The sequence below is a fragment of the Mirounga angustirostris genome, unplaced genomic scaffold (genome assembly GCF_029215605.1).
Source record: "Mirounga angustirostris isolate CCGP_5_RB_7025 unplaced genomic scaffold, mMirAng1.0.hap1 SCAF_3, whole genome shotgun sequence".
Classification (NCBI taxonomy): Eukaryota; Metazoa; Chordata; class Mammalia; order Carnivora; family Phocidae; genus Mirounga; species Mirounga angustirostris.
In genome coordinates, this window is record NW_026991711.1 from 58,593,401 (window position 1) to 58,611,133 (window position 17,733).

Sequence of the window (17,733 nt, forward strand, 5' to 3'; positions counted from 1 at the left end):
TTCCTTCCTTATTTTTTGTCACTGCCACTTACAGTGTGACGCGCCTTAGCTTCCTCAGAAAAACAGGCATGCTAATTTTCTCTCATTGTTACGCAGATCAGTAAGAATAAGTGAAGTATTGAGAAGTGTGCCTGACACATGGTTTATACTCAATAAATGTTCATTACTCTCATCGTAATTAAAACATGAGAAATAGAGAAGAAATGGTCAGTTTCATAAAGAGCTTGTTTTTAAAAACAAAGCAACCATAAATTGAGGCGAAACAGACCGACTGCTTTTCTCCAAAATGAAAAAGAAGGGGAAAATAAGAACAAATTTAAAAATCCCTGTTTCACTCCAGAATATTAAACTGGATGATATTATGAGTGATTTAACTTTTCTTCTTTATGCTTTACTGTATTTTGCAAATTTTCTTCAGTAAACATGTTTTACTGTTATTAAATTTCAGAAGATATGAACAACATTGGTGAGAGTTTTCTTCAAAAAGCTATTAGTATGCTTGTGTGCTGTAGGTGGAAATAGGAATTGATAGAACCTTTCTAGAAAGGAGTTTGGCAGTCTGCTCCAAAAGCCTTTAAAATGGACAGTCCTTTTTTGAAAATTATATACTTAAATTTTAAATTAAGTACACTATTACGTTCTCTTTTTACAAAATTAGAACCTTACGGATAGCACAATCCACAGTCCCTGAATTCCCCCTTGCTCCTCCAATCCCATGCTAAAGACTTTGTTGCAGAACCTTTAAGTCTTTTTTTATACTTACATATTCTCAATGGGTTCATATATGCATTTGTAATTTTAAAAAAAATGTTGATAGTATCATACTATATCATTTTCTAACTTTATTCATTTGACAGTGTTTTTGAAGTGTATACCTGTTATTTATAGCTTATTATGTATTTATGGCTCATTTTTTATACCTGCTGGATAGTGTTCCAGTGTATGGCTGAGTTGTTCTGTTAATGTAGAATATTTATTTTTGTCTCTTTTATTGGTTTTTACATTAAATTCTATTTTGTTTGATAGGTACTGTATAGCACATTTTATTTGCCATTCTCTTTTTGATGGACATTGGTTGTTCCCAGTTTTTCAACTTATAGACAATGCTGCAGGGAAATCCTGGTATGTATTTTCTTGTGCACATGTGCTATTTCTCAAGGATATATAGATATATATTTATATCTATATATCTATCTAAAAGTGGGATTGCTTGGTTTTGTTATGAACATTATTTTTTTTTTTTTAAGATTTATTTATTTACTTAGATAGCACTAGGGGGAGAGGCAGAGGGAGAGAGAGAAACTCAAGAGGACTTCCTGCTGAGCGGGGAGCCTGACAAGGAGCTTGAACTCACAACCCTAAGATCATGACCCGAGCTGAAATCAAGAGTCAGTTGCTTAACTGACTGAGCCACCCAGGTGCCCCAAAGTTATGAACATTCTTAATTTTAATTGGTCTTGCCAAATTTGCCTCCAAAATACTTCTACTAATTTAAACATCCCCAAAATAAGTTCAATTTTCCTACAGTCTAGACTAAGACGAGATCCTGTCTTCTTTTTGTCCATCTGATGGATGAAATTAATACTCATTTTTAAAAAAATTTTCATTCTCTGATTACTAGTAAGGTTGCAGTATCTATTCATATGTTTATTAACTTATAATTTATGTAAATTTCTATAATTTCTTCAAAAAATTACCCATTTTTCTATTGGGTCATCTTTTTTTAATGGTTTAGAGTTTTATGTGCCCTGGATACTGCGTATCCTATATAATTTTTTAAAAAAATTTTTCAGCGTCAGGGTGCCTGGGTGGCTCAGTCAGTTAAGCATCTGACTCTTGATTTCAGCTCAGGTCATGATCTCAGGATCATGAGATCGAGCCCCACTTCCGACTCTGCACTGAGTTTTGAGCCTGCCCCACCCCCTCCCCAACCAAAGTTCACAAGCTCTATTTTCTCTCAGCTCTTTGCTTGGCTTTTAACTTTATTTAATGTTTTTGTTTGTTTATTCTACAGATAGATCTTGCTTTTTTTTTTTTTTTTTAAGTCCTTAGGTGTTTTTTTATTTCACTGCGTTTCTCAAAGACTTCCAGTATAATACCGAATAAGAGTGGTGGCAAGTCTCCTAATCTCTGTGCCTGACTTTAATGAAAATGCTTCTAATGTGTCATCATTGGATATGATGTTTGCTGCTAAGTTTTAGTAGAGAGTTTATCAGGTTAAAGAAGTTCTCTTCCTAGTTTGTTAAGGGTCCCTCATCTTCCAGCCTCCAGAAAAGTTGCTGACTTTTATTGAATTGGTTTTTTTTCTGCATCTGAAATGTTGGTTTTCCATTTATATGTTAATGTAGGAATTTACATTGATAAACTTTCCAATATTAAATTTTTGGGGTATTCCCAGGATAAATCTTATTTTAGTAATATACTTTTACTCTACGGCATATTTTACTTACTATTTTTGCACAGAAGTGCTTTTGGCCTTGAGTTTCTTTTCTTACATGTCATGGTTATACTAATCTAAAAAAAAAAAAAAAAAAGTTGAGTGGCTCCCAAATTTTTCCTGACCTGGAACAGTTCGTATATGATAGAATTTATCCGTTCCTTGGAAGTTCTGTAGAATTCATCTATAAAACTGAATAGACCTGGTATAATAGGAGTGAGGTGGGGATATGGGGCATGTGGCTCTCCTAAGATCTTTAACTGTTGTTTAAACTTTTTATTTTTATAGTTTTGCCTCTAATTGGAATTTCTACTTCTTGAGCCTATTTGATATTAAGTCAGTAATTTCAATTAGATATTTGTGTGAATTATTCTGTTATTGTAAAATATTTCTCTTTGTCTCTTCTGTTGGTTTTCATATTAAATTCTATTTCGTTTGATATGAACATTTCTTGTATTTGCTGGTATGTCTTTTTTTCACATACTGTTATTCAACCTTTTGATGACATTTTGTGTGATTTAAGTGGGTCTCTTATTTTAAAATATAGCTAGGTTTTGCTTACAATCCATTTTGAGAGCCCTTTAATAAGTTAGATTAACACATTCACCTTTTTTGTGATTATTAAGTTTGGCCTTTTTCTTGTCATCTTATTTTCCATGCTTTTCTTTGTATCTTTTATATCCTATTTTTCCATTTCTCTTTTTAATTGAGGTTGGCCCCAAGTTTTCTTTGTTCTACATGTCTTTTAAAATATACTACCTTTGCATTTGCAACATAGTTCTTAAATATGTTTCCTAACAAGATTTAAATTTAATTAGTATTGATACCCTCCCTATGAAGAAGAACTTGACGGTACTTCTGCTTTACTTTCTCTTATCTTGGCAATAATCCCCTTCCATCCCCTTCTATAAAAGAACATAATTTCCCCTGTTTGTTTGTTTGTTTTTTTAAGATTTTATTTATTCATTTGAGACACAGAGACATAGATACAGAGAAAGAGAGAGAGCATAAGCAGGGGGAGAGGCAGAGGGAGAGGGAGAAGCAGGCTCCCCGCTGAGCCAGGAGCCTGATGTGGGGCTCGATCCCAGGACCCTGGGATCATGACCCGAGCCGAAGGCAGACTTCCAACCATCTGGTTCTTTCTATCATTTTCTTTCATTTGTTATTAAAACCCATTTTTAATCTATCTTTAGCATTAATGTGTTTTAGTCATTTGCTCATTATTGCTTCTTACCTCAGTACTTCTGTGTGTGTTCGTTTTTTTCATGAAGTTTGGGTACTTTCTTTCAGAGAATTCCTTAGTGGCTTTTTGAATGTCTATGAAAGTCTCTTTTTTTAACCTTCACTATTGAAAGATAGCTTGGCTGAAAGGCATTCTGGGGTCAGACTTACTTTGCCTTAACTTATTGCATCTGGCATTTCTGATGAGAAGTCTGATTGCCAGTCTGATATGTGTTTCTTTTAGATAATCTAGATTTTCTGGAAACTTCTAAGACTTTGTCTTTATTTTTGATATTCTAAAGTTTATTCACAGTTTGTCTAGTAGTGTGTATTTTATCTTGCTTGGTACCCAATGAACCCTTAGTTGGCTTATGTGTTTTCCAGTTTTGAGAAATTCTTGGTCATTATTGCCTCTTCTTCATTCATTTGAGGTAGTTAGCGTTACTATCCCCATTATAAAAGTTTTTATAAAGTATTTATAAAAAATAAAACTTAAAAAATATTTATAAAATGGGGATATTTTATGTGAATTAACAATATTTTAGGGGCACCTGGGTGGCTCAGTCGTTGGGCATCTGCCTTTGGCTCAGGTCATGATCCCCGGGGTCCTGGGATAGAGCCCCGCATCCGGCTCCCTGCTCCATGGGAGCCCTGCTTCTCCCTCTCTCACTCCCCCTGCTTGTGTTCCCTCTCTCGCTGTGTCTCTCTCTGTCAAATAAATAAATAAAATCTTTAAAAAAAAGACAACAATATTTTAAATATGGGTGATTCTTAACTTCTTTGTAATTTCCTAATTTTGATATTTTACATATTTTTCCATTTAATATGTATTCTTGTTTCTGTAATAGTCTATGCTATTTTAAAAGAGCTATTGTTAGAACAGTCTTCTTTGGGCGCCTGGGTGGCTCAGTTGGTTAAGCGACTGCTTTCGGCTCAGGTCATGATCCTGGAGTCCCTGGATCGAGTCCCGCATCGGGCTCCCTGCTCGGCAGGGAGCCTGCTTCTCCCTCTGACCCTCCCCCCTCTCATGTGCTCTATCTCTCTCATTCTCTCTGTCTCAAATAAATAAATAAAATCTTTAAAAAAAAAAAAAACAGTCTTCTTTTTCTTACATGTTTTATTCTTTGTAGATATGTACCAATCTTTATTGTTTTTTTTTTACAGAATGTCTCATGCATCCATGGACCAAAAGATGGAGTTGGTTTTTATTTTTAAGAAGATATTATCAATGATCTGATATAACTATAAATATTCACTTGATGAAGTTGCATGGACTCATCATCAGGTTGGACTAGTGGTTATTTTTGAAAGTTTCTTCAACTGAAGTTACTATTTGAAAATTCAAGCATCCAAGAACATTGGGTTTGGAATGGCATAATGATGTATTTTCTCTGAGGACTGCAAATTTCATAGAGACCACACTGAATTCCAGTTGGATTCCAGTTATATTCTTCAATCAAAGTGATTCAGTCCTTTGATAAAGTTAATTTTGAATAGTTTTATGTTTATGAACGACGCCAAAAGATGGGAGAAAAAAATGGTAGGTTTGGAAACCATTGTTAAACATTATATTTAAAAGTGTATAGACCACTTAAGCTGAATTGTGGAATTTTCAAGGTTTTTCACTACAAGTGACTATTCTACATTTGAAGGAATTTAGGATTTATTCTCATGTAGCCAACAATTTTGACAGTCTTTATAATTAATTGTGTGTCTGTAAAACTAAATCATTTCTTTAATGTACTTTTTAAAAAATACACTTTATTTTTTAGAAAACTTTTAGATTTACTTTTTAAAGAAAAATTGAAAGGGTAGTACAGCAAGTTCCCATATCTTCTACGTCCAGTTTTACTTATGATTAACATCTTATATTTGGCTGGTACATTTGTTACAGTTAATGAAACATTATTATTAACTAAAGTCCATAGTTTATTCATATTTCTGTAGTTCTTACCTGATGTCTTTTTCTGTTCCAGGATCCCACATTATATTTATTTATCATGTCTCCGTAGGGTCCTCTTGGATGTCCAGTTTCTCAGACTTAACTTGTGTTTTATTTTGTAGTATTTTGTATCCCAACTATTTTGTAGGAGGCCCCTCTATTGGAATTATTGATTGATTTTTTTTCTCATGATTAAACCAGGGTTATGGGTTTTGGGGAAGAAGACCATAGGGGTAAAGTGCCATTTTTACCACATTATATCAAAGGTATGTGTTATCAATGTGGTTTCTCTCTTATTGATATTGAACTTGATCATCTGGCTGACATAGTGTTATGTGGTTTCTACACTGTCAATTACATTTTTTTTCTCCTTTCCCTGTTGTGCTCTTTGATAGGAAATCACTATATGCAGCTCATATTCAAGGAGTGGGGATTATGCTCCCCCTCTTTGAGAATGGAATGTCTACATTAATTATTTGGAATTCTTCTACAAGGGAGATTTATCTCCTTTCTCCCATTTATATATCTCCTTTCTCCCATTTATATATCTCCTTTCTCCCATTTATGTATATATTCAGTCATTTATTATTTCAGTATGGAGTCATGGGTACTTCTTTTACCCTATCCGGTTTTCTGTCCAGTACTGTTTTATTTTGTTACTCAAATTGTCCCAGGATTAGCTGTTGGGAGCCCTCTTTCAGTTGGGTCTGTGTCCCTTTGACGTACCTGTATCAATGTAGCTGGGTTTTTGTTTTGTTTTGTTTTGTTTTGTTTAGCACTTCCTTATTTTCTGGTACTGTAAGATGCTGCAGGCTTATCTTGTATATTTCCTGCCCCAGTTCTAGAGTCAGTCATTTCTTGAATGAGCCCTGGTCCCTTTTAATGGAGGATGGTGTCAGAAACCCATATCTGGGTGATAGTTGTTACTGGGCTGTCCTTGCTTATAGGCCCTTTTAGCTAACAGAGCAAGGGATATATGTGTATGCTAAGCTATATATAGGCATATCTGTAAATATCTCTATATGTAACCATCTGTATCTATATTAAGCTAAACATGAGTTTATTCTGATGTTCCCAACTCTAATCCGTTACCACATCTCTCCAACATTGAGAAGCATGGCTCCCACCATCTGTTATCCATTTATTTAGTCACTCAATTCCTGTGTGTGTGTGTGTGTGTGTGTGTGTGTAGCTGTATCAGAAATGTAAATTTATTCCCAGGTAGGAAGCTACAGTTCTTGTACACAGTTCCTTTTGCCTTTAGTCTTGCAGACTCTACTTATTTCCAAAGTTATTTAGCTTAGCACCTTTCTACCCAGCCCTTCAGTGAGGTTGTGTATACAATTGTAATACAGTTAGATGTTCCTGTCATGGTCAGTGTTCTTTCCTGGGATCCTGGACCTCTTAAATGATATTTTGAAATTTCACTACCCTTTAACATACTTGTAATATATGGATAGTTATATAGATCATACTGTTGATCTAGTGGTCTCTGGACTGTTCATGTAGGGCAGTAGTTCTCAAACTTTCTTTTGGTCTCAGGACTACTTTATACTCTTAGAACTTTAAAATCCCTAACAGTTTCAGTTTATAAGGATAATATCTCTTCATATTTACTGTATTAGAAATTGAAACTGAGAAGCTTCAAAAAATAATAAACCCAACATGTTAACATAATTTACATTTTTGTGAGCAATAACTTTTCTAAAACAAAAAAATTAGAATAATATTGTTTTACATCTTTACAAATCTCTTTTATAGTTAGTTTACTAGAAGAGGGAGTCTCATATCTGCTTCTGCATTCAATCTGGTGTGAAATGTTGCTTTGGTTGAAATGTATAAAGAAAATGAAGCTTCACATAGACAAAAAGTTGGAAAAAGAAGATTTTAATAGCCTTTTAGACAATTGTGTACTTTTTTTTGATACAACTACAAAACTCAACAAGTAGTTATTCCTTCAAGGTCAGTTGTAGCATGAAATCTGAATGCATATCTGTGAGTTTTTTTACGTTCTGTTACATTAAAATCCATTGGTCTGTCTTGCACATTGAATGGATCTTTTTTTTTTCTAAAGATTTTATTTATTTATTTGACAGAGACAAAGACAGCGAGAGCAGGAACACAAGCAGGGGGAGTGGGAGAGGGAGAAGCAGGCTTCCTGCTGAGCAGGGAGCCCAATGTGAGACTCGATCCCAGGACCCTGGGATCATGACCTGAGCCGAAGGCAGTCGCTTAACCAACTGAGCCACCCAGGCGCCCTTGAATGGATCTTTTATGATTTTATAATATCATGCATTGGCCACTTGGAAAATATTGGCTCAATGAATTATGCAGATTTTCCAGATGTTGACACATTTCATCATACAGTATTTAAAAATCACATTTATTAATATTGCTACCAATCTCATCAAAGAGTGGTTAATTACTGAGGAGCTATCAGGCTTACTGTGGCACATACAAGGCTTACAAATTTCCAATTTTAACTTGATAATGTGAATTTTATCAATAAACAAATGCTGTCAATATTGAACTTCCGGGGGTAGTAGGCTCACTTTGTTTTTTCAAGAAAATGTGTGCCAAACACCCAAGTCTAAGAAACTATAATTTTTATTAGTAGTTCTTTTAAGTAAAAATAGTTTTCCATGAAAAAAAAAAAGCTGGTTTAGCCTACAACTCGAACAATCTTACTAGTGCTTTTGCTTGAGACAGCCATTATCCTGTAGTAATCATTTTATTGCTTTATCATGGACATTCTTTAGTGAAATTGATGATGAAGAATATACTGGTAGTATACTGGAAGACTTAAAACTGGTAGTTTGGTGCCACTCCCTTAATTCATGTTAAGACATAAATACTTTTACTCAGCAATGCTTTTATACCATCAGTCAATGTCATTATAGAAAAGGAGCAAATAATGTCTTAGTATTACTATTAAAATGGTTTGACCTAGCGTATTGTCTGAAGGGATCTGAGGACCCCAGGGGTTCGTAGACTGTGCACACTTTGCTGATCACAGACTCAAAGAGATCATAGAGATTCTCTAGACCAATGCCCTGAAGCTCTTTAAGGGGTGTGTGTGTGTGTGTGTGTATCTTATTATCAATGTATTTGGTAAATACTCCAAAAATAGTTGGCTAATAAATAACTCCTATAGCTGTGGTTCTTAAGTATTGCCTCTTTACAAAGACAGTGTATATCAAGGGAGATTGGGAGACATACAGTGTAACTATATAATTTTGTCTTTCTTCTTTTACAAAGCTGCTATACTTCCCACTTCGTGATTATGTTCTTGCAGTAGTCATATCGAGCTAAGTAAGGGAGCAAGTTGGGACAAACAGTAGAGTTATAAGATGGTATTCTTCATTTCTAGAGGCAAGTAGCAATATTATATACTGATTTGGTTTTCAATTCAAGGACCTACTCCTGTACTTATTGATGTTTTCTAGTGAAATATACTGAAATATTTACTGTTTCAGATTATAACCCTGAACATACATAGAGTACAAAGTAAAGAAGCAAGAAACTGAAATTGTTTACATTGTAATAACCATCTAGATGGTCTACAGTTGAAATGAAAATGACTCAATTGTTTCTTTGTGATATTCATTTAACCTCTTTGTTCAAAAAAGTTATTAACTGGATCTGTTAATCTCATTTTTCAGATAAATTGGTTACCTTTTTTCTTAATATTACTCTGGTTCAAAATTTCTGTAGCAAAAAGACAGTGAAAAATGAGGGAAGACATTAGGAAAAAGAACCATTTAAATGAAAATTAAACCTAGCAGTATGAAATAATGATACCATAAAGAACAATATTAAAAACTCAGAACAAATAAATATGAATTGCTTAAATACATTCATTTATTGTACAGACAGATAGTTTCAGTATTTTCTGATTGGCTTTATTTTCTTAAATTATATTCCCAGTGTCCTCTTCATTAATCCATTCCAAAACTAATAATTTACCCTGTTTAGTTGTCAAATAAGTTGTCTTAAGTATTTCCTGTCAGAATAATTTGGTATCATGTGTTGACATTTCAAACACAGTTTAAAATGTAACCACTGAGAAACAAAAATTCAGTTAAACCCTGATTGTGGTTTTTCAGCATCACTGCTTGTTTTCTTAGGCCATGTGAGAGTTGTATATGGTCCCAGATTATAATGCTATCAGAAGCTATTTCTAAGTACCTTTCAAAATCCTTCCCATCTAGATATCCACCTCAAATAAAGATAAATCCCTGGTATGGAGTATTGATTCATATTCATGAAAAGAAACATGGTAACAACAAATTAAGTGCCTTCACAAATAGTTTTGTCTAAAAGCAATGATTTTTTCGGTTATCTGTCAGTGAAAAACTTAATGATTTTAAGAATTGTGGGAAGGTCCTTCAAAAAATACTTGCCCACTTAGCTGAATAATATCTAAAATTCCACAGTTAGAGATTTCTTTTGTTTAAGACTATATTCCCTGTTAAATTATATATATAGTAATTTTATTAAAAATATATATTTACTATATATATACACACCACATATATATATATATATATTTACTCTTTATGTATAGTAATTTCTTGCTAAAGGCCACATGCTTATCCGTGCATCAATTCCATGAGGTAGATGCTATTATTCCCATTTCATACATACGGTCATACAGCTTAAACTGGCAGTGTGGGATTCAAATACAAATGCATCTGAATTCTAAAGCCCAGATTGTTAATCACCACTTCTGTTTTTCCATTGACCCCTGATATGCTATTCTCCTGGGTTTTCCTTCCATCTGTTTGCTGCTCCTTGGTCTCCATGATTCTCTTTTCTTACACTCATCCTTTATGTACAGAAGACCCTCTTCTCATTGTACACATTCTCCCTGATCACATCTACTCTGTGACTTCAAGCATTTGCATGCCGTTGACTCCAAAATTCGTGTAATTGGACCAGATCTTACTCTGGAGCCTGTGTACCCAGTGTACTTGCCCTACTTAAATTTCTCACTTGTTCCCTATCTTTATTTCCTATCTCAATGAATACCATTACTATGCATGTGGTTGCCCAAGTCAGAAAATTAAAAATCATTCTTGACTCCCCCCTCTTCCACTGCCACCTGAGTGACCTTTCCAAGAAACTAATCACATCATAAGAATGCTTAAACTTTTTGAGTGGCTCCCATGTTCTTTCATATAAAAATGGAGTTGCTTAGCATGGCATGAAAGACTCTCCATGTCATGGTCCCTCCACCTCTAAAGCATTATTCCTCATCACTTTTGTCCTGTCAACATTGCATTTATTTCAAATCTTGAAACCTCGTCTGAGCTATGCTATGGGGAGTCAAAAGTAGGCTTGGTCTTATGTTCTAGGCATTGGGCCAGAATGTTAACAGGGAAGCAACACCCCTTTTGAGGCTACTGTGGTGGCAGAATCCCTAATTAGCCAGAGATCCCCTTTGGGTAAGGTGACTTTGCCAGGGAGATATGGGACTAGGAGGCCTAAGCCTTTTGTGAAGATTTTCACCCCACTGCCAAACTTAGAGGTTCTGGGTTTAACTTTTATTAAGGAAAATGTATTTTTTGTAAACTTACTAGGCTCTCTGCTTATTAATCCTCTTAATGGCTTCTCAAGTGATCTTTCTAAAGTACAATAATTACTATGTCCCTCTTTTGTTTAAGGCCCTATTAATTAATTTTGAACATTTTATATATTTTAACATTTAATATTTTAACATAAATAAATTTAACATTTTAGGTATTTTTGTTACTTTTAAACATGGTATAGAGATTTGCTTTTGCCAGTTTATTTTAATTGTCTTTTTCATATTTCTGTTTTCAGCTTTGAAAGAATTATTTCCTCTAGGAAATTTTTTTAAGTAAACTCTACCCCCAGCATGTGGCTCAAACTCATGACCCCAAGATCAAGAGTTGCATTCTCTACTAAGCCGGGCACCTATCTTTGGAATTTTTGTTTAAGATGTTCACTTGCTGGACATCTGAAATATTGGCTCATCTATATAGCTACCTATAAAAAGTTTAAACATTATTTTGCTTCATATAATTATTTTAAAAATATAGAAGACATTTTAAAAAATATTGTTGGACATTTAGTTATTTTAGCAGTTGTTGAGATGTTTCATACTAAAACCATCCACTTCCATATTCAGTGGAGGTTATATCCCTGAAACTTTTAAAATGTTTATGTGTCTATACATAGATCTACCACTGCCCTAGAATGAAGCCATTCCTTCTGTCTGACAGGGACACCAGAAGTAGTACCACTAAAGTTTTCAACGTATTTTTATGTTAGCAGAAATAAGCGAAATACTTAGGTCATATTCTTTGTTTCTAGTTCTTAATAAAGAAACAATGACCAAAATCTTTTTCTCAAGGTAAATGATAGACCAATTAAATCTTTTTTTTTTTTTTTGAAGATTTTATTTATTTATTTGAGACAGAGAACATGAGAGGGAGGAGGGTCAGAGGGAGAAGCACTCCCTGCCGAGCAGGGAGCCCGATGCGGGACTCGATCCAGGGACTCCAGGATCATGACCTGAGCCGAAGGCAGTCGCTTAACCAACTGAGCCACCCAGGCGCCCAGACCAATTAAATCTTGATGTTATTTAGAAACCAGGTGGATTCTCTGTAACATGTGCCTTGGGGAGCTTACAGTCTGTTTCTGTTGAGCTCTTAAGCTATTCACTTATTTTTATTTTAGGTGATGCAAAAACTTTCTGGATGGAGCTAGAAGATGATGGAAAAGTGGACTTCATATTTGAACAAGTGCAAAATGTGCTGCAATCACTGAAACAAAAGATCAAAGATGGGTCTGCCACAAATAAAGGTATGAAGCACAAAAAACTTTCAAGATATTTAATGCTAAATATTACCCACTGACAATACAGTATAGTTCTATTTCCAGTATTCTTCGTTTTAAAAGTCAAATAGTTTCTTTTGTTTTCTAAGAGCCTACCATGCATTCTGTTTCCTTTGTGTTTGTGCTCTGCTTCTATAAAAACTTGCTTTTAGCATATACTATAGACACTTTGTAAAAGTGGGTGAAGATGATTACTTTGACTAACAGCTACTGAATTTATCTCTTTTTCTCTCAGGCTACTTTATTTGCCCACCCATTTTATCTTTTCTTTCTCTTTGTAACCCTTTTTGAAAGGTGATGGGTATTTCAAAAGTAATATCTGCTCATTGTACAACATTTAGTGCGTATAGAAAAATGTAACAAAAATTATCCATCATCCCATCACTCAGAGACACCTAATGTCTTTTAAAATATAAAAGTACATATAACTATATTTGGCCTGCTTTAAACAGAACTTGCCCTACTAGTCTTCTGAAAGCAGAACTTGCATTCTACATCAAGCAGTCAGTTCAGTCAGCCAAGTTTTCATTTTTTCTATTTCTTTGTTTTCAACCCTGGTTGGTTGTAGAACATAAGATTCGATTTTTATGTAGAAACCTCCTTCTTTCCTTCAGGACATAAGATTTTCAAGCAAATTTTCTTTTGGACCATTCTTAATACGTTTTGGATGTTCATATGACATTAATCTTTTGTTTGCTTGTCCAAAAAATGGTATTGTTTTTCATTTTAATATTCCTTCTCATTCGTTTCATGAGTCAAATATATCTAGTTTTGAATCCAGTTCTACCACCTCCTTGCTGAATGACCTGGAATAAATAGTGTTTTTGAGGTGTGTGTGTGTGTGTGTTGTTTTGTTTTGAGAGGGAAAGAGAGGGTCAGGGAGGAGTAGAGGGAGAGGGAGGGAGAGAATCTTAAGCAGGCTCCATGCCCAACGCAGAGCCCAACACACGGCTTGATCTCTCAGCCCTGAGATTATGACCTGAACTGAAATCAAGAGTCGGACGCTTAACCAGCTTAAACACCTAGGTGCTCTTGGAATAGTCAAACCTCTAAGCCTCAATTTCTGTTTCTAATTATGGTAATCATAAGAACCTCTCAGAGGAGTTAATGAAGATTAAATAAGATACAGTATGTAAATTGTTTAGCACAGTAGCTGGCACCATAAATGAAAGTGATGCTGCTAAGGATTGTTTTCATGCTTTTTTCCTTTCCTTAACAGAATACATCCAAGCAATGATTCTAGTGAATGAAGCAACCATAAGTAACAATTCAACATTGATAAAGGGTATGTGCATTTCTAATCCCAATCTTGAATATTCTGTTCTTTTTTTTTTTTTTTTTTTTAAGATTTTATTTATTCATTTGGGACACAGAGATACAGAGAGAGAGAGAGCATGAGCAGGGGGAGAGGCAGAGGGAGAGGGAGAAGCGGGCTTCCTGCTGAGCCAGGAGCCCAATGTGGGGCTCCATCCCAGGACCCTGGGATCATGACCTGAGCCGAAGGCAGACACTTAACCATCTGAGCCACCCAGGCACCCCCTATTTTGTTATTTTCTTGACTTGAAGCAGGCTTAATTGACTTAAGTATGTCAGATTACCTAAGGATAATGTAAAATAAAATGTAAGATCTATACTGGTAAATTACATAAATGAGTTTCCTTATTAAATAAAAAGTCCTACCCATCCAGAGATAGGAAATGCACATTTTTCTGACTCTCCTATGGAAAGAATGAACAAATGTATCTCTTCTTCAAGAAATTCTAAGACTCCAAACTACTACAAACCCACTTTGTGAGAAAAACAATACTAGAAAAGTATATTGGGGCATAGATAAGTTGGTGTAAAAGTTTTTTATTTCTAGATTATTATTAGACCATCAGTCTTGTAACTGTAAACAAATTCATTTTAGAAGGAATTGATCAAAGATAATGTACCAGAACTAAGAAGAAAAAAATTAAAAAGTTGTTTTATCAGAGTCACTCTCCTATAAATCTTAGTCTATCTCCAGTTTCCTAAAATGTTGAGGAAGTACTTTACTGGATTTTAATTAATACTGCTAAATATTGTTAACAAATTATAATAATTTTAAGTGTCATATTTGGAGCCTTAAGGTTTTAAATCTCTGAAAATACAGCCCACCATCATCAGTCTGTTTTAAAGAAACCTTTTGTTTATCAAAAGTATTCTCAATTTCAGTAGCTAATGTATAGTTTTTAGAGTAGATTCTTTAAGAAAACAGCATTTCTCAGTATTTTTCAATAGCACTTGGAATCAACACACTCAAGAGATTATACTAGTTTTACAAGAAAGAGGCTTTTAATTTTAAATTCAGGAGGTGGTAAGAGGAACTAATTCTAAATGTTTTTTTTTTTTCCTTAATTTATTTCTCAGTAATAGAAAGTAAATTGGGTTTTGGGTTTTTTTGGTAATAATTTCATCAATAGAAATATTGAATATTACAATTTCGTATTTTTATATAGTTCATTTGAAATGTAATGAATTTATCAAAATAAAAGTATATGTTTGCCAATGGTGAGCAATATTTGTAACTAAGTAATTGGGGAGGTCTGTAACTGACATTGTTGGGAAATGCAAAGGATTAAAAACTTCCTAGTAATAAAGTTTCATGTTAGTATTGATTTTAAAAAGAATGTTGAGACTAGGAGAAACAAAAGGACTTGGTGTTGAAATCAAAACAAGCTATCCCAGATCCAACCTGGACTGCCCAAACCACTAATTACTTTCATTTTCCTTGCTTGTGTATAACTGTAAATATGTGCTGTGTCCTCAAACAAAAGATTGGATACTGTTTTCTTAAGAGGGGTTATTTCCCCTTTCCTCCCTTATCTAATGATTAATTTTAAAATCTCTGTTTTTTCAGTAAGTCTTATTTCTAATTATGCTTATATACACTTATTTTATTCATATTTGTTAGTATGGATTTATATGCCTCATACAAAAAAATTAGCTAGGAAAAATCAGAAATTCTTAATTTGTAAAACTTAATTTTTAATCTGGAATTATAGCTCTTATCAACTATCAGCTTTTAAACCTTTCTTTACCTTGATAATTAAAGAGGGATAATTATTTTCCAATTAGCCAGGTAGTAGCCTTGTATTATAACTTAAACTATTATTTTATTAAACTTTTTTTTCTACACCTTTTTTTCTGCACTAGAGGACCAATGCAAGTTAATACTAAGGCAGGATGAGAATCACTTTTTTTCTTAAAGTCCATCAGTACATAGGAAAAAACACATTAAAAAAATATCTTTAGGGGCGCCTGAGTGGCTCAGTTGTTAAGCATCTGCCTTCGGCTCAGGTCATGATCCTGGGATCCTGGGATCAAGCCCCACATCGGCCTCCCTGCTAAGTATGAAGCCTGCTTCTCCCTCTCCCACTCCCCCTGCTTATGTTCCTTCTCTCACTGTATCTCTCTCTGTCAAATAAATAAAATCTTAAAAATATATATATCTTTAGGGGTGCCTGAGTGGTTCAGTCACTGACTCTTGATTTCAGCTCAGGTCATGATCTCAGGATCATGAGATCAAGCCCCATGTCAGACTCTACACTGGGTGTTGAGTCTGCTTAAGATTCTCTCTCTCCCTCTCCCCCTTCCCCTCCACCTTGCACTCATGCTCTCTATAAAAAAAAGGAAAAAAAAAGTGTGTGTGTGTGTATCTTTAAACCAAACATAGAATATTCCACATATCCATTTTTCAGAATAACAGGAAATCCATAACTTTTCTCATTAAATACACAGCTTATTTCTGTATTGTAGTCATGTTAGAGAGTAAGAATAGAGGAAGTAGAAAAAGAAAAGACAAGACATGGGATGAAATTAAGCACAGAAAGATAGACTAAGTAATATGAAAAGTCAAATGGAAATATAAAAAGAGGTATCCAAATACCCTACCCTCCAAAAATGAAGGTGGCAGTTGAACAGTGAGAAAGCAAAAGATACATAAACTTTCCATTTTGTGACCTTTGTAATCATTGTTATTTTTCTACAAAATACAAGCACAAATAAGGATACCCAATGTTCACCTTAAAGGTTGATTAAAATTCAGATAAAGTTCAGGCCAAACTAGATTTTCTCCAGTAGAAGTTTCTTCTATCCTAAGTCTTTTACTTTATCCTCTCTTACTTTCTTAATGTTTTTGGAAATATTGACACATAATTTTTTGGCTTAATTTGGCTTAATCTTACTATGTTCGCAGATTTAAGGGCTCCATATATCTCTAATCAATAAAGATATTATTTAGATATTACAGTAAATGATTTTGAACTTGGTGTGTACCTGTTACTCATGTTTGTATTTTCTTCATGTAGATCATACATCTGTGACCCAGAATGAATGGGAAAACAAATCAGGTTCATTGCCCTCTACATCATATGGAGATTCCTTTCCAGAAGACTGTACATTTCTGTATGTATATAAGTTAAATTTATTTATGTTGTTAACACTTCCACTCCCAGAAGGAGATTTACTCTTTCTGATCATTTGACATAAGAGTAGATAGAATATATAAAAAAGACTTTTTCCCGTCAAAAGCTTTAAAAGTTGTAAATTTTAGTATTTTATGTAGGATAAAGATTCATGAGTCCCTTAAAAAGTTGTTTATTTGCTAATATCCCTAGTAATCAAGTCTTTCAATAAAATTTAGTTTAAGGTTTCTTTGTGTAGGGGTGCCTGGGTGGCTCAGTCAGTTAAGTGTCCAACTCTTGATTTCACCTCAGATCATGATCTCATGGGTTGTGGTATTGAGCCCCGTGTTGGGCTCTATGCTCAGCAGGGAGTCTGCTTGAGATTCTCTCTCTCCTCTCCCTCCGCCCCTCCCTCCACTTGCGTGCTGTCTCTCAAATAAATAATTTAAAAAAAAAATACTTCTTTGTGTAAATTATTAATATACTGAAATCTACCAAGTTGGCAATTTTTTAACTAAAAAAATACTTTTCCTAGATTATTTTTATTTTTTATTTTTTTTAATTTTATTTTTAAGTAATCTCTATACCCTATGTGGAGCTTGAACTCACAACCCTGTGCTTAAGAGTCACATGCTCTACCGACTGAGCCAGCCAGGTGCCCCTGGATTATTTCTTCTAAAAGAGTATTGGAAAAGGGTAAACAGTATTTCTTTCAGTATCATTTCAGCTTTTCAAATACTTTAACAGCTCTAAATTAGTATCAGAAAGCTTATGAGAATAGGCTAAATTTTTCTGACCTTTCCTTTCTCCTTTTAGCATTTCAGTAAAGATTCCTTAGGATA

The 17,733-nt window shown here is 34.3% G+C and overlaps 1 protein-coding gene across 7 annotated transcripts in view; it reads left to right on the plus strand.

Annotated features, from left to right (window-relative positions):
* Positions 1–17,733, plus strand: part of SETDB2 (SET domain bifurcated histone lysine methyltransferase 2) — an 84,991-nt gene that overhangs the window by 879 nt on the left and 66,379 nt on the right. For 6 of the 7 annotated variants that reach the window (XM_064586124.1, XM_064586126.1, XM_064586128.1 and 3 more), the window contains 5 exons: positions 1,027–1,122; positions 4,823–5,198; positions 12,306–12,431; positions 13,684–13,749; positions 16,796–16,892. In XM_064586124.1, coding sequence (XP_064442194.1) covers positions 5,183–5,198; positions 12,306–12,431; positions 13,684–13,749; positions 16,796–16,892 — 305 coding nt within the window. In that variant the 5' untranslated portion in view covers positions 1,027–1,122; positions 4,823–5,182. The remainder of the gene's footprint in view (positions 1–1,026; positions 1,123–4,822; positions 5,199–12,305; positions 12,432–13,683; positions 13,750–16,795; positions 16,893–17,733) is intronic. The other variant, XM_064586125.1, reaches the window with a different exon arrangement.